We start from the raw sequence: 19396 nt of genomic DNA, 5'->3' as shown, positions 1-19396 counted from the left end.
CAATTATTTTCCAGCAATAATTTCTCATAAAGAACACTCTCGATGACAAGCAACCTGTTGCAAGAGTGTTATAAAAATGTAGACGACAGTCACGACACTCCTTTTCTGAAAAATTGATTGTCGACAATGATCTCCCATAAAAGAAATCCGTTAAACAAATTGTTCCATAAGCAAACAAGAAATAAAAAGACCAACATTTACCGCCGACAATTCATTCACAACAACATATTTTAGAACATAAAAAAGAGGATTCCCTTGCAGAAAAGAGAAGCACCTATACCGACAAATACTTCCCCAACAAGAAAAGAACTTTGTAAATTGTAATCCTCAACTCTTGAATTTATCAACATTTTTTGGCTATTTTTTTTAGTTACTTTTGAGCTTTAGTTATTGCACATATTTTGAAACATTTTGAACAAAAGCAGAGATCCTTATTTCATTAAGAAAATAACATAGGTGATAACATAGAGTCTCTGATCTTATACCTGAAGTGATAACATACAAAAGAACTCGACTTAGCTCGCAAAGAATGACAGACTAGAAACAACTGGTTAAGCTAATGAATAACTAGACATTTACTTCATTCAAATTTTCACACGCCCTTTTATGTCTTGGTTCTGATCTGAATCAGATAATCGTAATGTAAGAGAGATCATACAACTCCTTCACTTCAAATTAGTGATATAAAGTAGAACTTAGTAGCTAAACTTCCTCCATCAGATGTGGCTATGCAATACCTGGAACCGGCAACTGTATCACTTAAGTTGATGAAGTTCCAATTAGTGATGAATTAATCCTGGTTAGCATGTGGTACATGACTGTCCCAACCAACATTTGTTGTGGCCAGTGGATTCCACCATGTGAACCCATCATGTAGTCAATACCATTGACTTCCAGATCCACCTTGTGCAGCAGCAACTTTCCTTGGAATGTATTGAGGGGGCTTTGGCAGCAACCCATTTGAACCTTCCACTTCATTGTCTTCCCTCTCATTTTTGCAGGATGCATTTCTTCTAGGATATGAAGAGCCTGCGGCAGCCGTATATTGAGTTGGAACAACTGGATTCCTAACCATCCTTCGCTGCTCAAGAGTCTCTGCTGCAGCTGCTGCCCCGCAATTATTAAAACGTAACACTGAGCCAACAACTTTGCCAGGCCTTGCAGCTCCTGCATCAAAATTGGTTACAACCACTTAGAACTGGACAATCGTAAGTAAGAAAACCAATATGAACTAGTGTAGGGAAAGTGCACAGCATATTTCGGACCAAGGGAAGCACAAACAATCTAGCAACAAGTAACTTAACTTCAACTACAATCCATACCTTGGATGGTCTGAGGAGCTTGAATTGGAGGCTTTGTTGTAGGGATTCCGCAGTTCCTGTCCACTGGCTTCTCAATTTCTTTGATGCAGCATTTTGCAAGGTCTTCTGTGACTTCTGTTGGTTGCTGCACTGAGTTATTGGTATACGAAACACATGCCCTGCTTGCACAAAGTACAGTAAAACCCATAGTCAAGGTTAGATGAAGTTGATCCGATTGATAACAGCAGCTTGACAAGAAACACCATCATGATTCACAGATCATGCTCAGAAAACATCAGCTACAAGGTATACCTGGGTAGTGATGCATGTTGCCTCTCAGGTGCAGCACCAACTGTGCCATTTCCATAGTGCTCCTCAAGATATGCAAATTGCTTCTTGAAATGGTCAACAGCACTATCACGCAAAAGTACGTATATTAGCAATTATGATAAAGCTGCTTCGTAAGAGAACAATCAGGATTCATGGGAAGTATATTTTCCCAATATTGGACGGTTTAGACTCCAAATCCCAAATACTTAATTACAGACAATCTAATATATTTATATCTGAGAGACCTATTTCAGGCCTATATTTATTAATGTTTATGCCATGTAAATATTTATGCCATATTACTGAGAGAACTAATGTAGGTCTATATTGTAGCTCAAGAACTATTGTAACCTGTACATATCAACATTACTTGTATCCTGATTGCTGTAACTCATTGCTCAAACAGCTCCAATCTTGAGAATAAATTTCTATGGTTCCTCAGACAGAAAACCTCTAAACAATATAGACCTATGGTTATGGACTCTAGCACTCTTTGTTTATACTTTTCAGAAGCGGTTTAGCAAAGACATCATCTTATGGAACTTTCAACTATCCAGCATTCCTACTATGAACAAAATTGATATAATAACTTCAGGTTTTCAAAACTTAGTATGACAAAATGTTGTCCAGAAACATCAGCAGGCTTATAAACTCAACAAGGTTGACCAGGATTAGTGTTTTAGAAATACAGAAAGTTGGTCAGGCAACACTTACAACCGTGAACCATGTCAATGAGGGATTTGTATCAATAAGCAAAAGGTATTTGTCAGAGTGACACATGAGAGGAATGTTTGTTATACCAGACTAAATATAAAATTTTATACGAGAATACCTTGGATACATGAATCCTGTTGGCTCTGATCCGTCTAAGTACTCTTTCAACATCTTAGGATGATACTCGAGAGTCTCACGATAAATAAGCTCTCTAACATCTTCTTTGGTTATCCTTCGCCTCTCAAACTCAAATTCCATCTTGGTAACTGGTTGAGCCGAAGGTTCTCTCTCCACTTTTGCCAAACCCTTGAAATAGGGATCAGCAAGAGCCTAAAAGAAGCAACAATATTTCTCCCTTAGAAAAAAATGAAAAAAGAAATAGGCCGAGCTATTAAACTTACTGGAAAGTAAAATGAACTTGCATAAACAGTTACCTCTTCAGCAGTAGGTCTATCCTTCGGTTCAAAAGCTAACATTCTTTCTAATAAACGTAGAGCAAGTGGGTCTGCATTTGGGAATTTCTGGGAAAAAGGAATCTGCCTCTTCTTTCTCATACTGCTTAAGTATCTGCGAGCCTTCTCATTGCGTACCTGTTTTAAAATTTTTGACTTAGACAACAGCTTCTCATACAAAAAAATGCACTAGAAATGGGTAAATAAAGACACATACGTATATATGAGATCTATCTCAAAATCTCTAAACTAATTACAGAAAACTAACCCTAGCAATTGCTTCAGCAGATGGTGTTCCCAATAAATCAGTCATGAGGTCCAACTGATGGACAACATTTTTGCCCGGAAAAAGAGGCTTTCCAGTTAAAAGCTCTGCAAAGATGCACCCAATGCTCCAGATATCTATTGCAGGTGTATACTGAAAAGAGAAAAGAAATATCAATAGACTGAAACACCTGATATAAAAAGAATAAAAACATAACAAAGAACAAAGACTAACAGCCCACATTCATTGCAGTAGAACAAAATGGCCATTACTGGGTAGAGGAGAGATGGGAGCTCACTTATATTCAGCAATTAAAGGAGAGATGGGAACATTGTTTTAAATCCACTAATAATCTTAAATTATAAAGTTCACCACAAGATTGTTTTCAGTATATTTTGGAGAGAAAAGAGAGGAAGAAAGAAACAATACAATGTAGTAATTCAGTATAACACAAAAGGAAGTTGGAAACATATAAAGATAATGATCATGAAAAACTACAAAACCAAATATATCAACTGCATTTAAGAAAGTGAAAGGGATAATGATTCTTGCACCTTTGAGAAAAATGATCCACACAACTCAGGAGCCCTGTACCATCTTGTGGCAACATAGTCCTGCTCGAAATGGAATCATAAATTGATGAGATGTGGAATTATAATTTCCATTAATTAAGATATATGCACTGATACCCTGGATTAAACTCACTAGCTACTCAAAAAGAAACTTACCGTCCAAAATATAGCTGTGGGAGTATCATTGAAAGCTACTCTAGCAAGACCAAAGTCGCAGATCTTCAGTTTGCAGTCGGCATTTGCCAAGATGTTTTTGGGTTTTAGATCTCGGTGAAAAACATTTGCTAAAAAACCAATAAATGAAGAAAATCAGAACCAACATTATTGTCATGTACTTCAAGTATATGATAATAAAAATTCAGCACTGACACTAGTTGTAATAAATGCACTTAAAAGTCAGGACTAGGTTAAACAATGTCTAAGAAAATGACCTGTGTGTATGTACTTCATTCCTCGGAGAAGCTGATAAAGAAAGAACTGATAATGTTCTGGTGTCAAATCATCATTTGCTTTAATAACCTGATGTAAATCAGATTCCATGAGTTCAAAAACAACATATATGTCTTTGAATTCCCTTCTGGATGGAGGTAACAAAATGTGCTTGATCTCCACAATGTCTGGATGACGCAGGAGCCTAAGAAGTTTAATCTCACGAAGGATGCGGGTGGCATCCGAGACATGTTCAAAAATATCATTTATTTTCTTGATAGCTACCTTTTCTCCAGTATGCGTATCAAATGCAGAACAAACAACTCCATAGCTTCCTTTGCCAATTACTTCCTCTATTTTATACCTACTTCCCTCACCATATTCAGTGAAGAAGTCCACATCCACAGACTGCATGACCGAAAAAAACCACACCATAAGTCTGAAGTCATTATGCGACTGAAATGATTGACAACATTTTGTGCAAACAGTTGTTCTGTACCTTCAGCAGTGCTACTATTACTAGAAGAGAATGTACTATTATTACTATTACTTTAGGAACACTAGACAGCTATAAACTAGTGAACTTTGCAAAATTAAGCAGAGAAAGATAGACAACAAAGCCAAGGCCAATAAGAGCATCTCAAAAACCACCATGCCACTAAATATTTCTCTGGACAATTTTCCTAATTCTGACTGGAGAGTACCAAAGTAACTACAAGAACTTATAGGATGCTGAACATATCTATTATAGATAGGTTCTATAAGTGATGCTATGTCAAGTATTAAGATAATTCATGCATTGTCATGTATTTCAGTTCAGCTAGACAGTTTTGGTCCATGAACTAAACAAGAGCCAAACAGTTACAGCTTTACATGAAAAAAGGTTTAAAGTGGGCCCTTGCCAGACAGCAATATGACCAAAACTCCAAAAACATATGGCATAAAACTGAGACATGAACAAGACACACTGTTCAATCCCATCCACATATAGAAACACAGCATGTACAACCACTGATTATGCACCACACAATATCAGACAACCACAACGAATTATGAACATAAAAATCTACACCAAGCAGGAGAATCTGGATTTCCAAATATCATAAGACAAAACAAGTTACACATACAAATCAATTCATCCTATAACATGAACAACAAGACACCAAACAGAGGCGAGGTTTAAGCATCAGAAAACATCAGAATCGATTGAATTTACCTTTTTTCTTTGATCAGGCTGCATCTCAGTAACAAAGCATCCAAAAACTTTCAAAGCAACAATCCAATAGGCGCATATAACACCCTGAGTTCAAGCTCAGAGCCAGATCACAAAAGGCAGGAAAGAATCCAAATTTCACACAAACTTAAGTACCCAGATGCTCAATAACATCAAGCAATGATCAAACCCAAAATTCCAATTGCAACTTGTCAAACAAAGAAAGCAACTTTACAAGTCTTTGAGTTCTTAGGGGACTAGAATGGCTACTCCTTGTATTGAAATGGAATCTAATTCAGCTGGAAACGAAGATTTTACAGATCACAGAGAGAAAAACTATAACTTCTTCAGAGTAATCGAGCGGAAAAAACTAACTTTGGGGGATCTAAGAAGGCGTTAATCACTAAAGTTTTTCCTAGGAAATATATATAAACATAAAAAATGGGAAAAAGATAGAATCTTTGAGAGAAGAAAGTAATGGGTTTTGTGAGTGGAGTTGAAGTGGGTTTGGTTTGTGGCTGGAATTGGGTTTTGAAGAGGCAAAGATTTCAGATTGGAAGAGAGGAGTGGTTTTGGATCTCAGAGAGAGAATCCCAGAACGGCGTTGCACTTCAAGCTGGAGCCTTTGGAGCGAAGAGAGAGACAGAGACAGAGACAGAGAAAAACAGAGAGAGAAGTAAAATATGGGAACAGGGAAAGCAGCAAAGGGAAAGAGATGGGGCAATTTTGTATTATACTCTTAAATAAAAAATATATTATATTTTACAATTATCTGCAAAATAGTATTACAAACTGGGATTTGAGAATTTACGTAGAAAATTTATCTTAACAATAATTGTATGTTTTGAAAAGACCTGTTTGTCATTCACTTTAAGCTTTCGACTCATTTATTTCTTTATTTGATTTTTTCGAACAATTATTATTTTAATTTATTAAAGGATATAAGGAAATTAAAATGTGTGGTAGTATTCTTTTTGGATAAATAAGAAATTTTTATTCAAAGATTAAAGCCACGTTTGAGATTGCTTCGCTTTTCGAAAAATCAGTTTTTGTTTAAAATTTAAGATTTTATTATATTTGGTAAATAAATAAAAAACAGCTTTAATTGAAAGTTATAGGTCACTGGCAGCAAATTTTAGAAACAGCCTAAAGGTTGCTTTTAGAAGCTGCTATGGATCAAAACACATTTTGCAATTGTTTTATGTACTGACAGCACTTTTAAAAATATTATTTACCAAACACGAAACTTTTTTAGTTCACAGCTGACTATTCTCACAACACAGCAACAACAGTTTTTTTAAAAAATCACAGCAATCCCAAACTAGCCCTAAATTTGAGGTTATTACTAATTCGAGAAAAAAAAAACTCTTTTAAATGAGAAAATATTTGACTAGTTCTTCTCGAAATCACTTGCAAGTGCTTATAAAACTATCAAAGACCTATTCTAATTTTTTAATATTTTATAACTTCATTTTTCTTATGAATTCAAAAACGCATTTGATCCTCTCACAAGTAATAAGAACGATTACAACCATGGGGGGAATCGAGGCATCATTAACTTCTACAGAAGGTAAAGATAATTTCTTTCAAAACAACAAATTATCAAAATTTTAGCTCAATAGAGTAAGGATTTATTGAAATTAATCAATAAAATAATTGTAATAAAACTCAAAATCCTTCCATCTCTTTACTATTGATGACGATTGAGACATGACCTCATCATACAAATATGATTGAATCGCAATTAACTGCATTATCGACCACCTAGTTATCAAAGATGATCAAAAGTGATGAAATTAAAAGAAACATCAAAAGTGATGAAATTAAAAGAAGCACAATAACTTTGAGTCATTGAGACTCCATTTGAGATTGCATTGTTTTTTTTAAAAAATCAATTTTTATCTAAAAAATTAGTTAAATGGAAGGTCACAAAGTTATTTGATTATTAGCATGATGATTTGCATGCTTCTGTATTTAGGTGGTTCCATGTAACTCGCTCTACGGTATCTAATTTAATTAAAGAATTTATAGAGCATTGATATATGTATCTAGTCAGAGCAACTTCAACAGTTTCTTTATAATTTTAATATTATAGGAAAGTAAAAGTCAAAACTTTCTATAATTTTTTTTCCTCAAACTCTAACATTTTTTTTCTTCTTAAAAGATGATTAAAGGGTTTCACTCATGCCCCTATAGTGACTCGAACCCATGACTTCGTACATAGGTAGTGGGTGCTCTAACCACTGAACTAACACCACTTCGTTCCTCAAACTCTAACATGTTCCCTACAATCTCTAATATCTCATAATTATTCTTTAAAATTTTAAAGATTGCTGAAAATTTAAAAAAATCTATTTTCTTTTTCCTCACTATCCCTAAAATGAGGATAGTTATAGAAAATCTGTTGGAGCAAAAGAATCTCATTTTTCTCTAAAATAGAGAAAAATCAAAATATGAGGAAGCTGTTAGAGTTGCTCTCAACAAAGATGTTGCGGGACATCAGTGGCATGAATTTTGCTTCTTAGTTGTAGTTTTACCCCTTATTTTAATAAGTAAAAGAAACATATGAATCATTACTTCACGCAAAAAAAATAGTCTCACAAGTCACAAGTGATTTGCATAAACATTTAGCATCACCCTTTATGAATTGGGTTAGAAATTTACATTTTGAATCATTACTTCACATAAAAAGATAGTCTCACTGTGGTGGTAAGAATAGTTCATTCGGTGAAAAACATCTTTCTCTGCCTTCTCTCTAGAAACTAAAGAGAGAAAGTAGATCTGAAACCCTCCTCCCCCTTCTCTCTTGCCGAGATCTAGATCCAACCGGATCCTGATCTCCGACTTGAGAGTTGGGGGAGCACACTCTTGTTCGGGCTTCTTGTCCCAGTTCCTTTGTCGTTTTTTTAGCAGCTGGTTTTTCCCAACCCTCCTATAGAGACATCCCTAGTTCATTGTCGTCTGCAGCCGTAGTCCTCATTCCTATCTGGGATCTATGGCTGTCGGTGATGCCAGATCGATCTAGATCTAGTCGTGTTTCTGGGGCGAGCACCAGCACAACGCTGAGCTGGGGTGTTGGCAGGTGGCGAGCTCTGACGGTGCCACTGAAGTAGGGATCTGGGCAGTGGCAGAGATGGCGATCTCATGGCGGAGAGACACACCGTGAGGTTCTGCTTCGGTTGGGGATTCATCCTCGGTTTTCTGCAGGGCTTTGCGGCAGTCCCCGACATGGTGTAGCGAAGCAGCGGCGTACGGATGTGGTGCGGCGGCGTGGAAGTGCAGGCCGGAGGCTCGGTGATGCTGTGGTGTGTTGGCTGCGTGGTTGGCTGTCGACGCTGGACCCTTGGATGCTGTGGAGATGGTGGTTGGGCCGGGCTTTAGTTACTTTTGCTTTTGTTGGTTGTTTTCTTTCTGTTGTTGCTTTGCCGGTAATAAACTCCAACCTTGTTCTGGTTGGAGACAGTGGCCTGTGTGCCAATCTTTGCACCTTGTGTGCCTGTTTTGCTCTAGGTAGGTGGCGAGTTCCTTGCACTCGCAAATGGTCGCTGCATCTTAGTAGCAGAGTGAAATTAAGTGTCACTGGATGTAGTGTCTGGGGGCATCATGATGGGAAAGCTGTGCGTATGGAAGTTATGCTTTGCTGTAGTCGGGTTGCAGTTCAAGTTATCTTTCCATTGTGTCACCGCTGCGTCAAAGCAGTTAAAGCAAATAGAGTCGCCATTTGTGCGCTCGTTGCTAGTTGGTGCTTTGTTGAGTACAAACGTTTAGTAGAGACTCAGGATAGTATTTCAGGAGGTTCTACTTATTTTAATCAGGGGTGTAGGCTCAATGTCCCTCCCTTGTATTCGACAGTTTCTTTAATCAAGGCTATCAAGGCTTGAGGGCTGCCGCACCGCCCTTTTTCTCAAAAAAAAATTAAAAAAAAAGATAGTCTCACTAGTGATTTGCATAAATATCAAGAAATCTAAGCAAGTGTTAAGCCAGTACCCTCGATACGACTTATGTTCTCTCATTAAGCTATTCAACTCGTTAATTTACATAAGCTAAGCTAACTTATGACTACAAATATATATGAAATGGCTACAAATGAGCCAAGCTAACTTAATTAAGCCCAACTTAGCTAGTTTATTTCTACATCTACTCCCTATGAAATTAACTTAAGGGCATTGCATGTATTAACTAGTGTAAATAACATGTGTGACTGTAAGCCTAGGCCAAGTGACCATAGGCCATCTCCAGTTTGTGGTCTAAATTCTTCCTTTTAGACCTAATTTCTCCAACTTTGCCAAGAAAAAGACCTAATTTCTCCACACTCCATATCCAACACAGGGTTTAATCTATTACATATAGACCTTGCTTGTTGTAGACCACAATTAGGTGGAGAAGTTGTTGAGGAGAAATTCTATAACTCAGTGATGCATAAATTGTAGACTCTACAATTCGGATAAGTGGTAGAGTCAACAATTTATGTGGCCTTTATTGTGTTTTCTGCAGTGAGCTAAAAATAAATGAAGTCACAGTATCATAATGCAACACAGTAGTAACAGCTGGTACCATGTATTGTTGGGTGAACACTCAGACTCGGTGAAGCTTATCCCACATTGGTAACTGGAACTGGATCGGAACTGAAGCAGTAGTAAACTAATCGGAAGTCATACACTGAACATAAACATTCATCCTGTTCCCAGGTGCATGTGCTTCAGTCACATGCATGGGATCACCAAACAGGAATAATCTCCCGCTCAACTCAGAACCTCATGAACAAAACCAAGAAATTACCACTGCAGGTAATAAGAACTGTAATTTTTGACATGCAAGTCAAAACGAAGCGAAACAGGGTAAGTATGAATCTTATTTTGCTCTGCTGGAAGACGAAGAAGTGGGAGATCATGGAGGTGATCATTGCTTTGATTATTTATACGCGCTTTAATTTTTCCAATGACGGTGTCGGAGTGGGGACCACATAGGGGGCGGGGCGGGGGATTAGGGCCGCGTTGCGTCGTGTGGTGACCAAGCGTGTTTCCCACTTGCTTCGAGGTAGCGTGGCAACTCCAACATGATGAGAACACAAAGCTTTTGCGTCCAACTGTCCATTTCCTGGCACCACTTGAAAAACAAATCACCTCCACTCAAATTTTCTTTATTTTATTCTTACAATTTCTTTTTTCTTTATCTTTTTCTTAAATTTTTCTTTTAAGGAAAAGAATTACAAATTAGATTTTTGTTTTTGTTTTGTATTTAGAGATTATCAAGGACATCCTATTTGAGCTGCCTCTAACAAACAAGAATTCAATAATGTTTTAACGTCATAAGCTCTTGCCCTTCAGGCTGGTCTTCATGCTGCAATTATTCATGGCTATACTCATCTTGGAGGTTGAGTGGAGATTCAAAAACTATTGATTGATAGCTTCCATGGAACCATTCATTCACCTTGGCGAATCATAGCCATTCTTAAAGACATCACCTAGTTATCTTCTCAGCTTCAAAGCTTTAGCCTTGGACATATCAAGAGGGAAGAGGGAAGGCTAATTTCCTAGCCGATGCGATTGCTGATATATAACACCATCCAACTGCGAGCGCTTGAATAATTCTCTTCCTTTGTTTGCTTGTAATGCTCATTTATTTGACTGCTTAGGTGTAGGTCGTAAAATAGGAACTTCGTTGTAACTTCTTTTCTCTTATCTTTTAAAAAAAAAAAAAAAAAAAAAAAAAAAAAACTAGATTTCTTTTGGGCTAATGATAAAAGATGTCATTTTGAAATGTCTTATTATAATCCAGCCCACACAAATGTCTCCATGATAATTAGGGTCACCTCTTTACAACCTGCCATTAAAAATAACAAAAATTACAACTCATGCCATTGTCTCATCTTCTCTCTCTTCCCCGATCTATTTCAGACTATAATTAACACCCCCTCTCTCTCAACTGACTTCACCGTCATGGCTCCTTTGACACAGCCAACGGCGTCTACGACGTCGCCTGGTCCGAATCTCACGACTCCGGCCCTCCTCATCGCCTCCATCAATTTTTGTCGATAATGTTCTTTCCTTCTTCATCTTCATTCTGAACGTAAAGCCATCGAGCAGCCTCAATCAGGTTCTTGTGATTTCTTGTATCGGAGACCTTTTGACAATCTTTTTGGGTTAATTGGATATGTAATCTTGAGTTAAGTGAAGTTGGTATAGTCTATTTCAACGTTATCCTCAATTAAGTGAAGTTTATTTGGTTTACTGAAGAATACTATTGCAATGAAATTCCTGTGCTGCATATGCATTATTGTTGAAGTTACATATGCATTGAATGCTAGGTTGCAGTTCATTATGCATCATTGTTATTAATTTAATTCCTTGAGTTGATGATTGTAAGAAGTATGCTCATTTCTAATGATTTGAATTTATGTAAAGTATAGAGCATCCTTCATATCTTCGAAAGACCTTGAATTAGTTGAATGATTGCTAATTCAATTGAATTTTGGTTGAAAGAAACCCTAGATTATCATGATTGATTGCTAGGTGTTTAGTTTTGTATGACTGAGATGAGGAAATTGGCAATAGTATTGTGAATTTGGAGTCTGAATACTATAGTGTTTGATGTGAATGTTAGATGAGGAACCTGCTTCTCATTGCTATATTCAATATCACTGGGTATGATTAGAATTTGCTATCTTGTTGGCTTTGCATTGTACATAGGTTTTACTGTTAGTGAGTAATATGTATAATGATGAAGCTTTAGATTGTATTTTAGTGTAGAGAATCCTTAGATGCTATTGATTTGTTAAAATTGATTTTGAGGCCAACGATAATGATGAAAAACTTGAACAAAAAAGAACAGAGATTTGGGTAGTTGTCTTACTAGCACCCATTATCTTGTTGGTGCTTGTTCAATGGTTATAGGATTAATGAAACATTGGATTTAGTGGCAGTTCTTTGCACGCCCAATTTCGTTGAAATTAGATTATCAACATATAGGCTATTCTTTATTCTTAGTTTTGTTTCTATGTACCTTTTCTTTTCAAAAGATTTTATGCATTCTCACTAATATCATTCTCTGTCTTGATTACTCATCCACATGTGTACTTGTATTTTGACATTTATCTTACTATCGGAGGCTTTACCCCACTTCTAATATAATTGGATGCGCGGTCCTCGTTTGAAGAGGCTTGTAAATATATGAATACATGGATAAAGAGGCTCATAGTTTGTCTTGCTATGCTTGGAAATGAATTTAGTTTACGATTTTTTTATTAGCGTTTTAAAGTTTTCATTTTACTTGTGACATGCTCTTGTTTTGTGGGATATGTGCTAATTGTAGAACTAGGTGTCAAATTTGTTGTCATTGGCCATGTCCAATGTTGATCACAAGTCAGTAGCCAAGTCACTGGAAATCACATGTCACTTGCCATGTCACTGTTATATCTATGTCATTGACCATGTCACTGGTCATGTCACTTACATATTTTGGAATTTTCAAGTCATTGTTATATCCAGGTCATTGGTCAGGTAACTGTTAATCTCAAGTCACTGGTCATGTCACAGTCATGAACATATCACTAACCATGTAACTATTAAAGTCACTGATAATCTTCTCATTTTCACAAGAAGAAACCTCATAAGTATACAACATATTAAAATGTCACTTTATTGTTATATTGTTCAAATTCATTGACTTGAATTTTTCTATGACCAACAGATTGGATTGTGGAATTTTTGTGACGTACTACATGGAAACTTTCGAAGGATGAGCGGATTTTGAAGAAACTTAGCAAGAAAGATATTTTGCAATATAGAGCTCATATATTCAAGACATTTGCGAAACATAAGCACAATTGGATTTCTACAAGATATTTTGCAATGTAAAATATTACACATATGTCACTGGCCAGGTCACTGCTTAGGATGCAAGTCACTGGCCAATTGTAAACTTCAAATTACTAAATCAATTAGCTTTTTGTATCTTTTTTTTGTCACTTATGTTTAGTTTTCCTTAATGAAACTTTACTTTAATATATCTTTTACGCACATTCAGGTTTTAGGCATTTTCTGAATTCATCAAGTCAATGTCACTGACCATGTCCAATGTTGATCATAAGTCAGTAGACAAGTCACTGGCCAAGTCACTTACTATATCACTGTCAACCCCTGTTGGTATCTATATTTCAAGTTAGTAGCCAAGTTACTGACCATGTCACTAACCAAATCTTATGTCACTTGCCAAGTCACTGTCATAGTCAGCTCACTGACCAGGTCACATTGCATATCACTGACCATGTCACTGTTATACACATGTCACTAACCAAGTCATTGGCTAGTGAACTCATTGGCCAGCCCAGGTCCCTAGTGATTGAGGTCATTGACCAAGTCATTGTTAACCTCAAGTAACTGGCTATGTTACTGGCCACGTTACTAGCCATGTCACAGTTATGATCATGTCATTGATCATGTCACTATTAACCTCAAGTCACTGGCCATGTCACTGTAAGTGACATGGCCAGTTACATGTTCAATTACTTGGTCAGTTACATACATTGTAAGTGACATGGTCAGTTACATGATCAGTTACATACATTGTAAGTTACATGTTCAGTTACATGATCAGTTACATACATTGTAAGTGACATGGTCAGTTACATGATCAGTTAAATGATCATGTTACATGTTCAGTTACATACATTGTAAGTTATATGGTCAGTTACATACATTGTAAGTGACACGGTCAGTTACATGATCAGTTACATGATCATGTTACATGTTCAGTTACATACATTGTAAGTTACATGGTTAGTTACATACATTGTCAGTTACATGGTCAGTTACATGTTCAGTTACATATTCACCCCATCATAAAGTATGTACTTAAACTAGCAACACTTCCATTTTAGTATAGCATACAACCTAAACAACATCACACACATTCATTATTTCCATATAAATGGCTATGTTACTGTCCATGTCTCTGTATCAATTACTGGCCAAGTCATTGGCTAAGTCACTATCAATCTCTGGCCAAGTCACTAGCTAGACCAAGTCCCTAGTTTGTGAGGTCACTGCCCAAGTTATTGTTAACCTCAAGTCATTGGCTATGTCATTGGCCAAGTTACTGGCCATGTCACAGTCATGAACATGTCACTGTCAATCGTTGTCCAAGTCACTGTTAACCTTAAGTCACAGGCAAAGTCATTGACCATGTCAATGACAACGTCAGTGACATGATCAGTTACATGTTCAATTACTTGGTCAGTTGCATACATTGTAAGTGACATGATCAGTTACATGGTCAGTTTCTTGGAGACCATTCAAGGCCATTCTCCTTGAACAAACTAAGTTTTTCACCTTGAACAAACTAAGTGAGTGAAAAACTGCACAAATGGAAATAGGGGAGCCGCAAGTGACATAATTGTAACATAAACTTCAATCTTAGATTAAAAAAGCAGTGTAATCTGATAATGACTATAAAGCAAAAGGGTTATTATCACAAATGGTACCTGAACTTATCCTCTATTTTATCGATGGTACCTGAACTTCAATTTTGATCACAACCAGTACCCGAACTTTTCGATTTCATTTTTAATGGTACCTAAGGCCACCTTCGGTCACTATTCCGGCCCAAAAAGCTAAATCTAAAAAAAAAAAAAAAAAATCAAGGCAAGTGTATTACCAATAAATCATCACTATGACCGTCTCACATGTCGTTTTAGTCAAAATAGTGACCGGAGGTGGCTCTAGGTACTATTTAAAATGAAATCGAAAAGTTCGGGTACTGGTAGTGATCAAAATTGAAGTTCAGGTACCATCGATAAGATTGAGGTATAGTTCAGGTACCATTTGTGATAATAACCCAAAGCAAAATAACGTTTTGCCTCGCCAAGCCACTGGTTACCACAAGTAATTTCTTTAGGAAAACTAAATGTGGAAAAAAAAAAAAAAAAAAAGGAAGCTTAAGCCAGAAATCATTCCACTACAGCTCTCGTTCTTTGAATCTCTTCCCAAAATTTCAACGAGCTCGGTGTCGAATATCAGTGTGGCACCACCTGTAATGTTCAAACAACCACAATCTAAGTTGGGAAAACTAAATATGAAAAACCAAAAAAGGAAGCTCAAGCTAGGAATCATTCCACTACAGCTTCCATCAATAATTTTCATCTTAACTAAATATGGTTTTGCATCTTAACTATTTTCATCAATTATTGTCAAATGTTCTCCAACCATTTTATTTCCTTTACACATATACTCATTGCCCAAACAGGAGGTCTATACACGAGAATCTCATAAATGGAAGTAATCTTATTACCTGGGATTCAACTTGCGCTTCTCGCTAATGCACATAGCCCATATGTGCAGTAATTTTCAACTTGCGCTTCTCGCTAATGCACATTCCCACAATTCCTTGGTCCCATCCTGCAAAGAAGGATGTTTTGCACCAAAAATCATGGCATCACATGCTGTATATTGCATCAAACTGGTCCTCATTTTAATTGCATGAAAGTGATATTCAGGTGTCAATCATTTTGAAAGCACTTTATAATAGAATGCCGAGGACACAGAACAAGACCCAAAAGCAAGTTAATCAACAAAAGAAGTCAAAGATATCCAGGATTGTGAAGAAATTCTCATAAAACAAAAAACAAAAAAAACATCATAGCTGCAACGATCCAATACCTAAGAAACTTGAAACTCAACCAAGCATATGTCAGAAATGTTGCATTGCTTCAAGCAATCCAAAGCCAAAGGTGATCTTTAAAACTAACTTCACTTGACACAGGGAAGGATTCTACTTGATAATGTAGCCGATAGTGAGCCTAGTGAAGTGAAAAATTTTGGTCCCATTTTGTTTTTGCATTCTCTACACAAGAAAGCTAATAGTTACTTTCTAATTGCTAGGAGCCTCTTTTCCACATGGAACAGATTTTCTTAGAGCTCTATAGCATCGTTTTCTAGAGAAATTTATGTTTGAGAAGGGCTATGAAGCAAATAGTGGATGTAAAAAAAAACTGGTGCGTGATCTAGAACTTCAGGTTTTATTGGGACAATGCCTACAGTAATTAATACAAAAACATAGAACAAACATGTCCAAATCTAATCGATCACAATTGGAGTAATAATACCGAACATGCTCAAACAAATTACCATATGCAGCAACACCATAACTACAATTCAAAAAAACTCAACGACACGGTAGATCCAGATACACCATAATTGAACCAGCAGCTACTTTTTAGAATATTAATCATTCTCAATTATTATGTCAAATGCAACTGAGAAACAACCCATGCACAAATTAAAAAAACATGGACTATGAATAGCTCGAGATACACGAAGCCATAATCAAAGAACTTGATGCTGAAAAAAAACAAAAATGAACTACTCCACAGTATACTTAAACGCTTCAAATCAGTAATCTTCTACCTAAAATTCGATCTACATATGGATCAAATCCATTGTATACACAAATTGAATTATTGAGAAAACAAGTGCAAAAACGAAAGTGCGGAAGCTTCATACTGAATTACCTATAGCTCATACTGAATTATCAAATCCTTTAAGAAACAAAAGAAGAAAAAGAAGCATAAACAGTCGTTTCATCCAAAACTAAATTCTAAAATTCACGAAGATATGAACAATTGCCAAATTTCTGATACGATAAGCCAGTTCTCTACTCTGATACAATGAATTACCTCCGAAACCCTAACCGCATTGCTTCCGGAACAGAAACCGCACCGTTTCGGGGCATCAAATAAGTCCGCAAGGCGACGGCGAGGTTCTGAGGGAGAACGTCGGAGAAGAACTTGGACAGCGCGGCGGTGATCGGCAACTGTTCGATTTGGACTTGGAGGACGGGATCGAGGCGTAGGTTTTGGAGGACATCGGAGGTAGAGAGGTTGTGGTTTAGTGTATTAAGGTTATAAACATGAATTAGGCTTTAAGGGCAGAATCAGAATAAAAAAAATTAAAAACTGACCCTTTTTAACATCACCTCATTATTCATAAGGATTAAATTAATATTACTAACAATTTATTGTGGACCTTTTTATCAAGTAGGAAACTAAGTGACCTTTTTATCATTTCACACTCTAATATGAACTTTTCCATAATTTCCCTTTTCTTTTTTGAAGAAACAATAAATAAATCACATATAATTAATTAATTAATTAATTTTTGAATCCAAAGAAGTAGAAACGAAATTAAACATTACAAAGTTCTGCTATAACAGCAGCTAGAAGAAAAGCAGGAGCAGTAAAATAAAACTGAACTTGCCTAAGAGTACAAGCACGGGCAGCCTATTGATGAGCTACCATGTTTCCTTTCCTACCTATATAGTTCACCTTCAGGTTGTTCTGAGACTCCAAAAGTACCCCAACATCCTCATAAATCCTGCCCAACGCAAAAGTATTATTAGAACTGTGTGCATTGAGTTGACGCTGCACCTCCATTGCATCTGTTTCCAAGATGGCTGGCAAGAAACCATGATCCAGAGCAAACTCCAAAGCATGTTTGCACGCCAACACCTATGCATGTTTGGGAGCACTGGAGGATCTATTCACAGACTAGGACGGGCTCAAGCCCGTTCGAGATTTTTGGGCCTAAAAAAAAAATTAGATGTATACTTTTTTTTTAAGTGGGTATTGTCCATAGTCCAGACTCTAGAAGCCCAGCCCAGCCGAAGTAACTCCCCACTCCCGACAGTTTGAAGAATGTCTCCGTCAATTTCAGATCCAACCTCAATTTCCTGAAGGAATGACTCATCTCATCAAAAATCATTCCAGACAAGCGTCCATTTCTTAATTTCCTCTTCAACCTCTTGATTCAAGCAAATTCTGGTTCATGCTTCCACTCATCGACTACGGGGCTATTGAGCTATTTGAAGTTTCGAACTGGAGAATCGTCTCTCACAGTCTCACTCTCTCCTCCTCCGCCAGTGCAGCATGCGACTCTCCCTTCTCCACTTCTCTCAGAGAGTCAGAGAGTCAGACATCAAGTCTTATTTGGTATGCAGCCTGCTTTGAGTGCTTTCCGAGTCTCCGTCTCCTACTCTCCTTGTTCTGCAAATCTGCAATGTATTATTTAATTGATGTGGGTTAAATGTGATGCACTGATATGGGTCTTCTTTCTGCAATTTATTGTTTAATTGATGTGGGTTAAATGTGATGCACTGATGTGGGTCTTCTAATCTTCTTTCTGCTGTGCAATTGTTGTGGGTTTAATTGATTATTTGATTTCAATACTTATCATTATCAAGGTCAGTGGGTTTAATTTATTTCAAAACTTATCAAGGTCTGAAGGTCGATCAGTTCATTCAGTTTTCTTCTTTCTGCTGTGCAATTGTTGTGGGTTTAATTGATTTCAATACTTATCAAGGTCAATGGGTTTAATTAAAGTATAACTCAGCAATTGTTGTGCTAATGAGTAATCAAGTTTGGGTTTAATCAAGTTGTATAACGATGCTTTGCTAAAGTGCTAATCAAGTTTGGGTTTAATTAAAGTGCTGTGCTAATGAACTTTGTGCTTCAAACAGAAGGCTTCTTTATGTTTGTTTGTTTAATTGTGAATGGCACTATAAATTGGAACTACGAACTGGAACACAAAGTGAATGGCGAAAGGTTGAGTCCATTATTAGAGTAGCTTAAGAAATCCTAGCCCACCCAAGATTTCAATCCTGGATCCGCCATTGTTTGGGAGATAATAAACCACTCAAAGGACAAGCTCCCCCTGCCAACATAACCCTGCACTTATCCCGGATCACAAACCCCAGACCTCTAGTCCGGGTAAGATGATGGAACGCAACATCCACATTGATTCGGAGGTGCTCCCCAACATACTGCCCAAGCCCTGCCAGTCTTAACATGGGGTTGTTTCACATTATGGAAATGAAACTCTTGTAATCTTGAAGCCAAACCCAATGTGATGACCTTGATTTTTGTTAGTAATTTCTTGTAATTTTCTAAAAATTAATAAAGTCCCAGTTGGTACAAATTCTTGTTCTTATGCCTTGTTCGTATGTTGTCATGAAATAGGAATTATTTTATTTTGAAAGAATAAATTGCTTGAAACTTTCGTTCCAAGGGTTGAATTTTTATATGTTACGATTTTGGGAAAACTTCCTTCAGGAAAATCATAGAGCGTGTC

The 19396-nt window shown here is 36.8% G+C and overlaps 1 protein-coding gene across 1 annotated transcript; it reads right to left on the bottom strand.

Moving 5' to 3' along the window:
• Positions 1-460: 460 nt before the first annotated feature.
• Positions 461-5989, bottom strand: LOC112197376 (mitogen-activated protein kinase 16). The gene is made up of 10 exons (XM_024338010.2): positions 5280-5989; positions 4066-4471; positions 3791-3918; positions 3617-3676; positions 3066-3215; positions 2780-2935; positions 2464-2675; positions 1614-1715; positions 1323-1480; positions 461-1167 (listed from the first exon to the last, which is right to left on the bottom strand). Exons 1-10 carry the CDS (start codon positions 5301-5303, stop codon positions 878-880), a joined length of 1686 nt encoding a protein of 561 aa, XP_024193778.1. The 5' UTR covers positions 5304-5989; the 3' UTR covers positions 461-877.
• Positions 5990-19396: the final 13407 nt, after the last annotated feature.

This window comes from Rosa chinensis, chromosome 4, assembly GCF_002994745.2.
Source record: "Rosa chinensis cultivar Old Blush chromosome 4, RchiOBHm-V2, whole genome shotgun sequence".
Lineage (NCBI taxonomy): Eukaryota > Viridiplantae > Streptophyta > Magnoliopsida > Rosales > Rosaceae > Rosa > Rosa chinensis.
The sequence above is the reverse complement of the archived record's forward strand: the minus strand, read 5'-3'. Positions and strand labels throughout refer to the sequence as shown.

Coding starts and splice junctions, on each gene's coding strand:
- LOC112197376 (XM_024338010.2), bottom strand. CDS start 5,303: ATGCAGCCTGATCAAAGAAAAAAG. Junction 2,936..3,065: donor CTGCTGAAGCAATTGCTAGG/GTTAGTTTTCTG, acceptor ATTTTAAAACAG/GTACGCAATGAGAAGGCTCG. Junction 1,716..2,463: donor ACAGGATTCATGTATCCAAG/GTATTCTCGTAT, acceptor TTTGCGTGATAG/TGCTGTTGACCATTTCAAGA.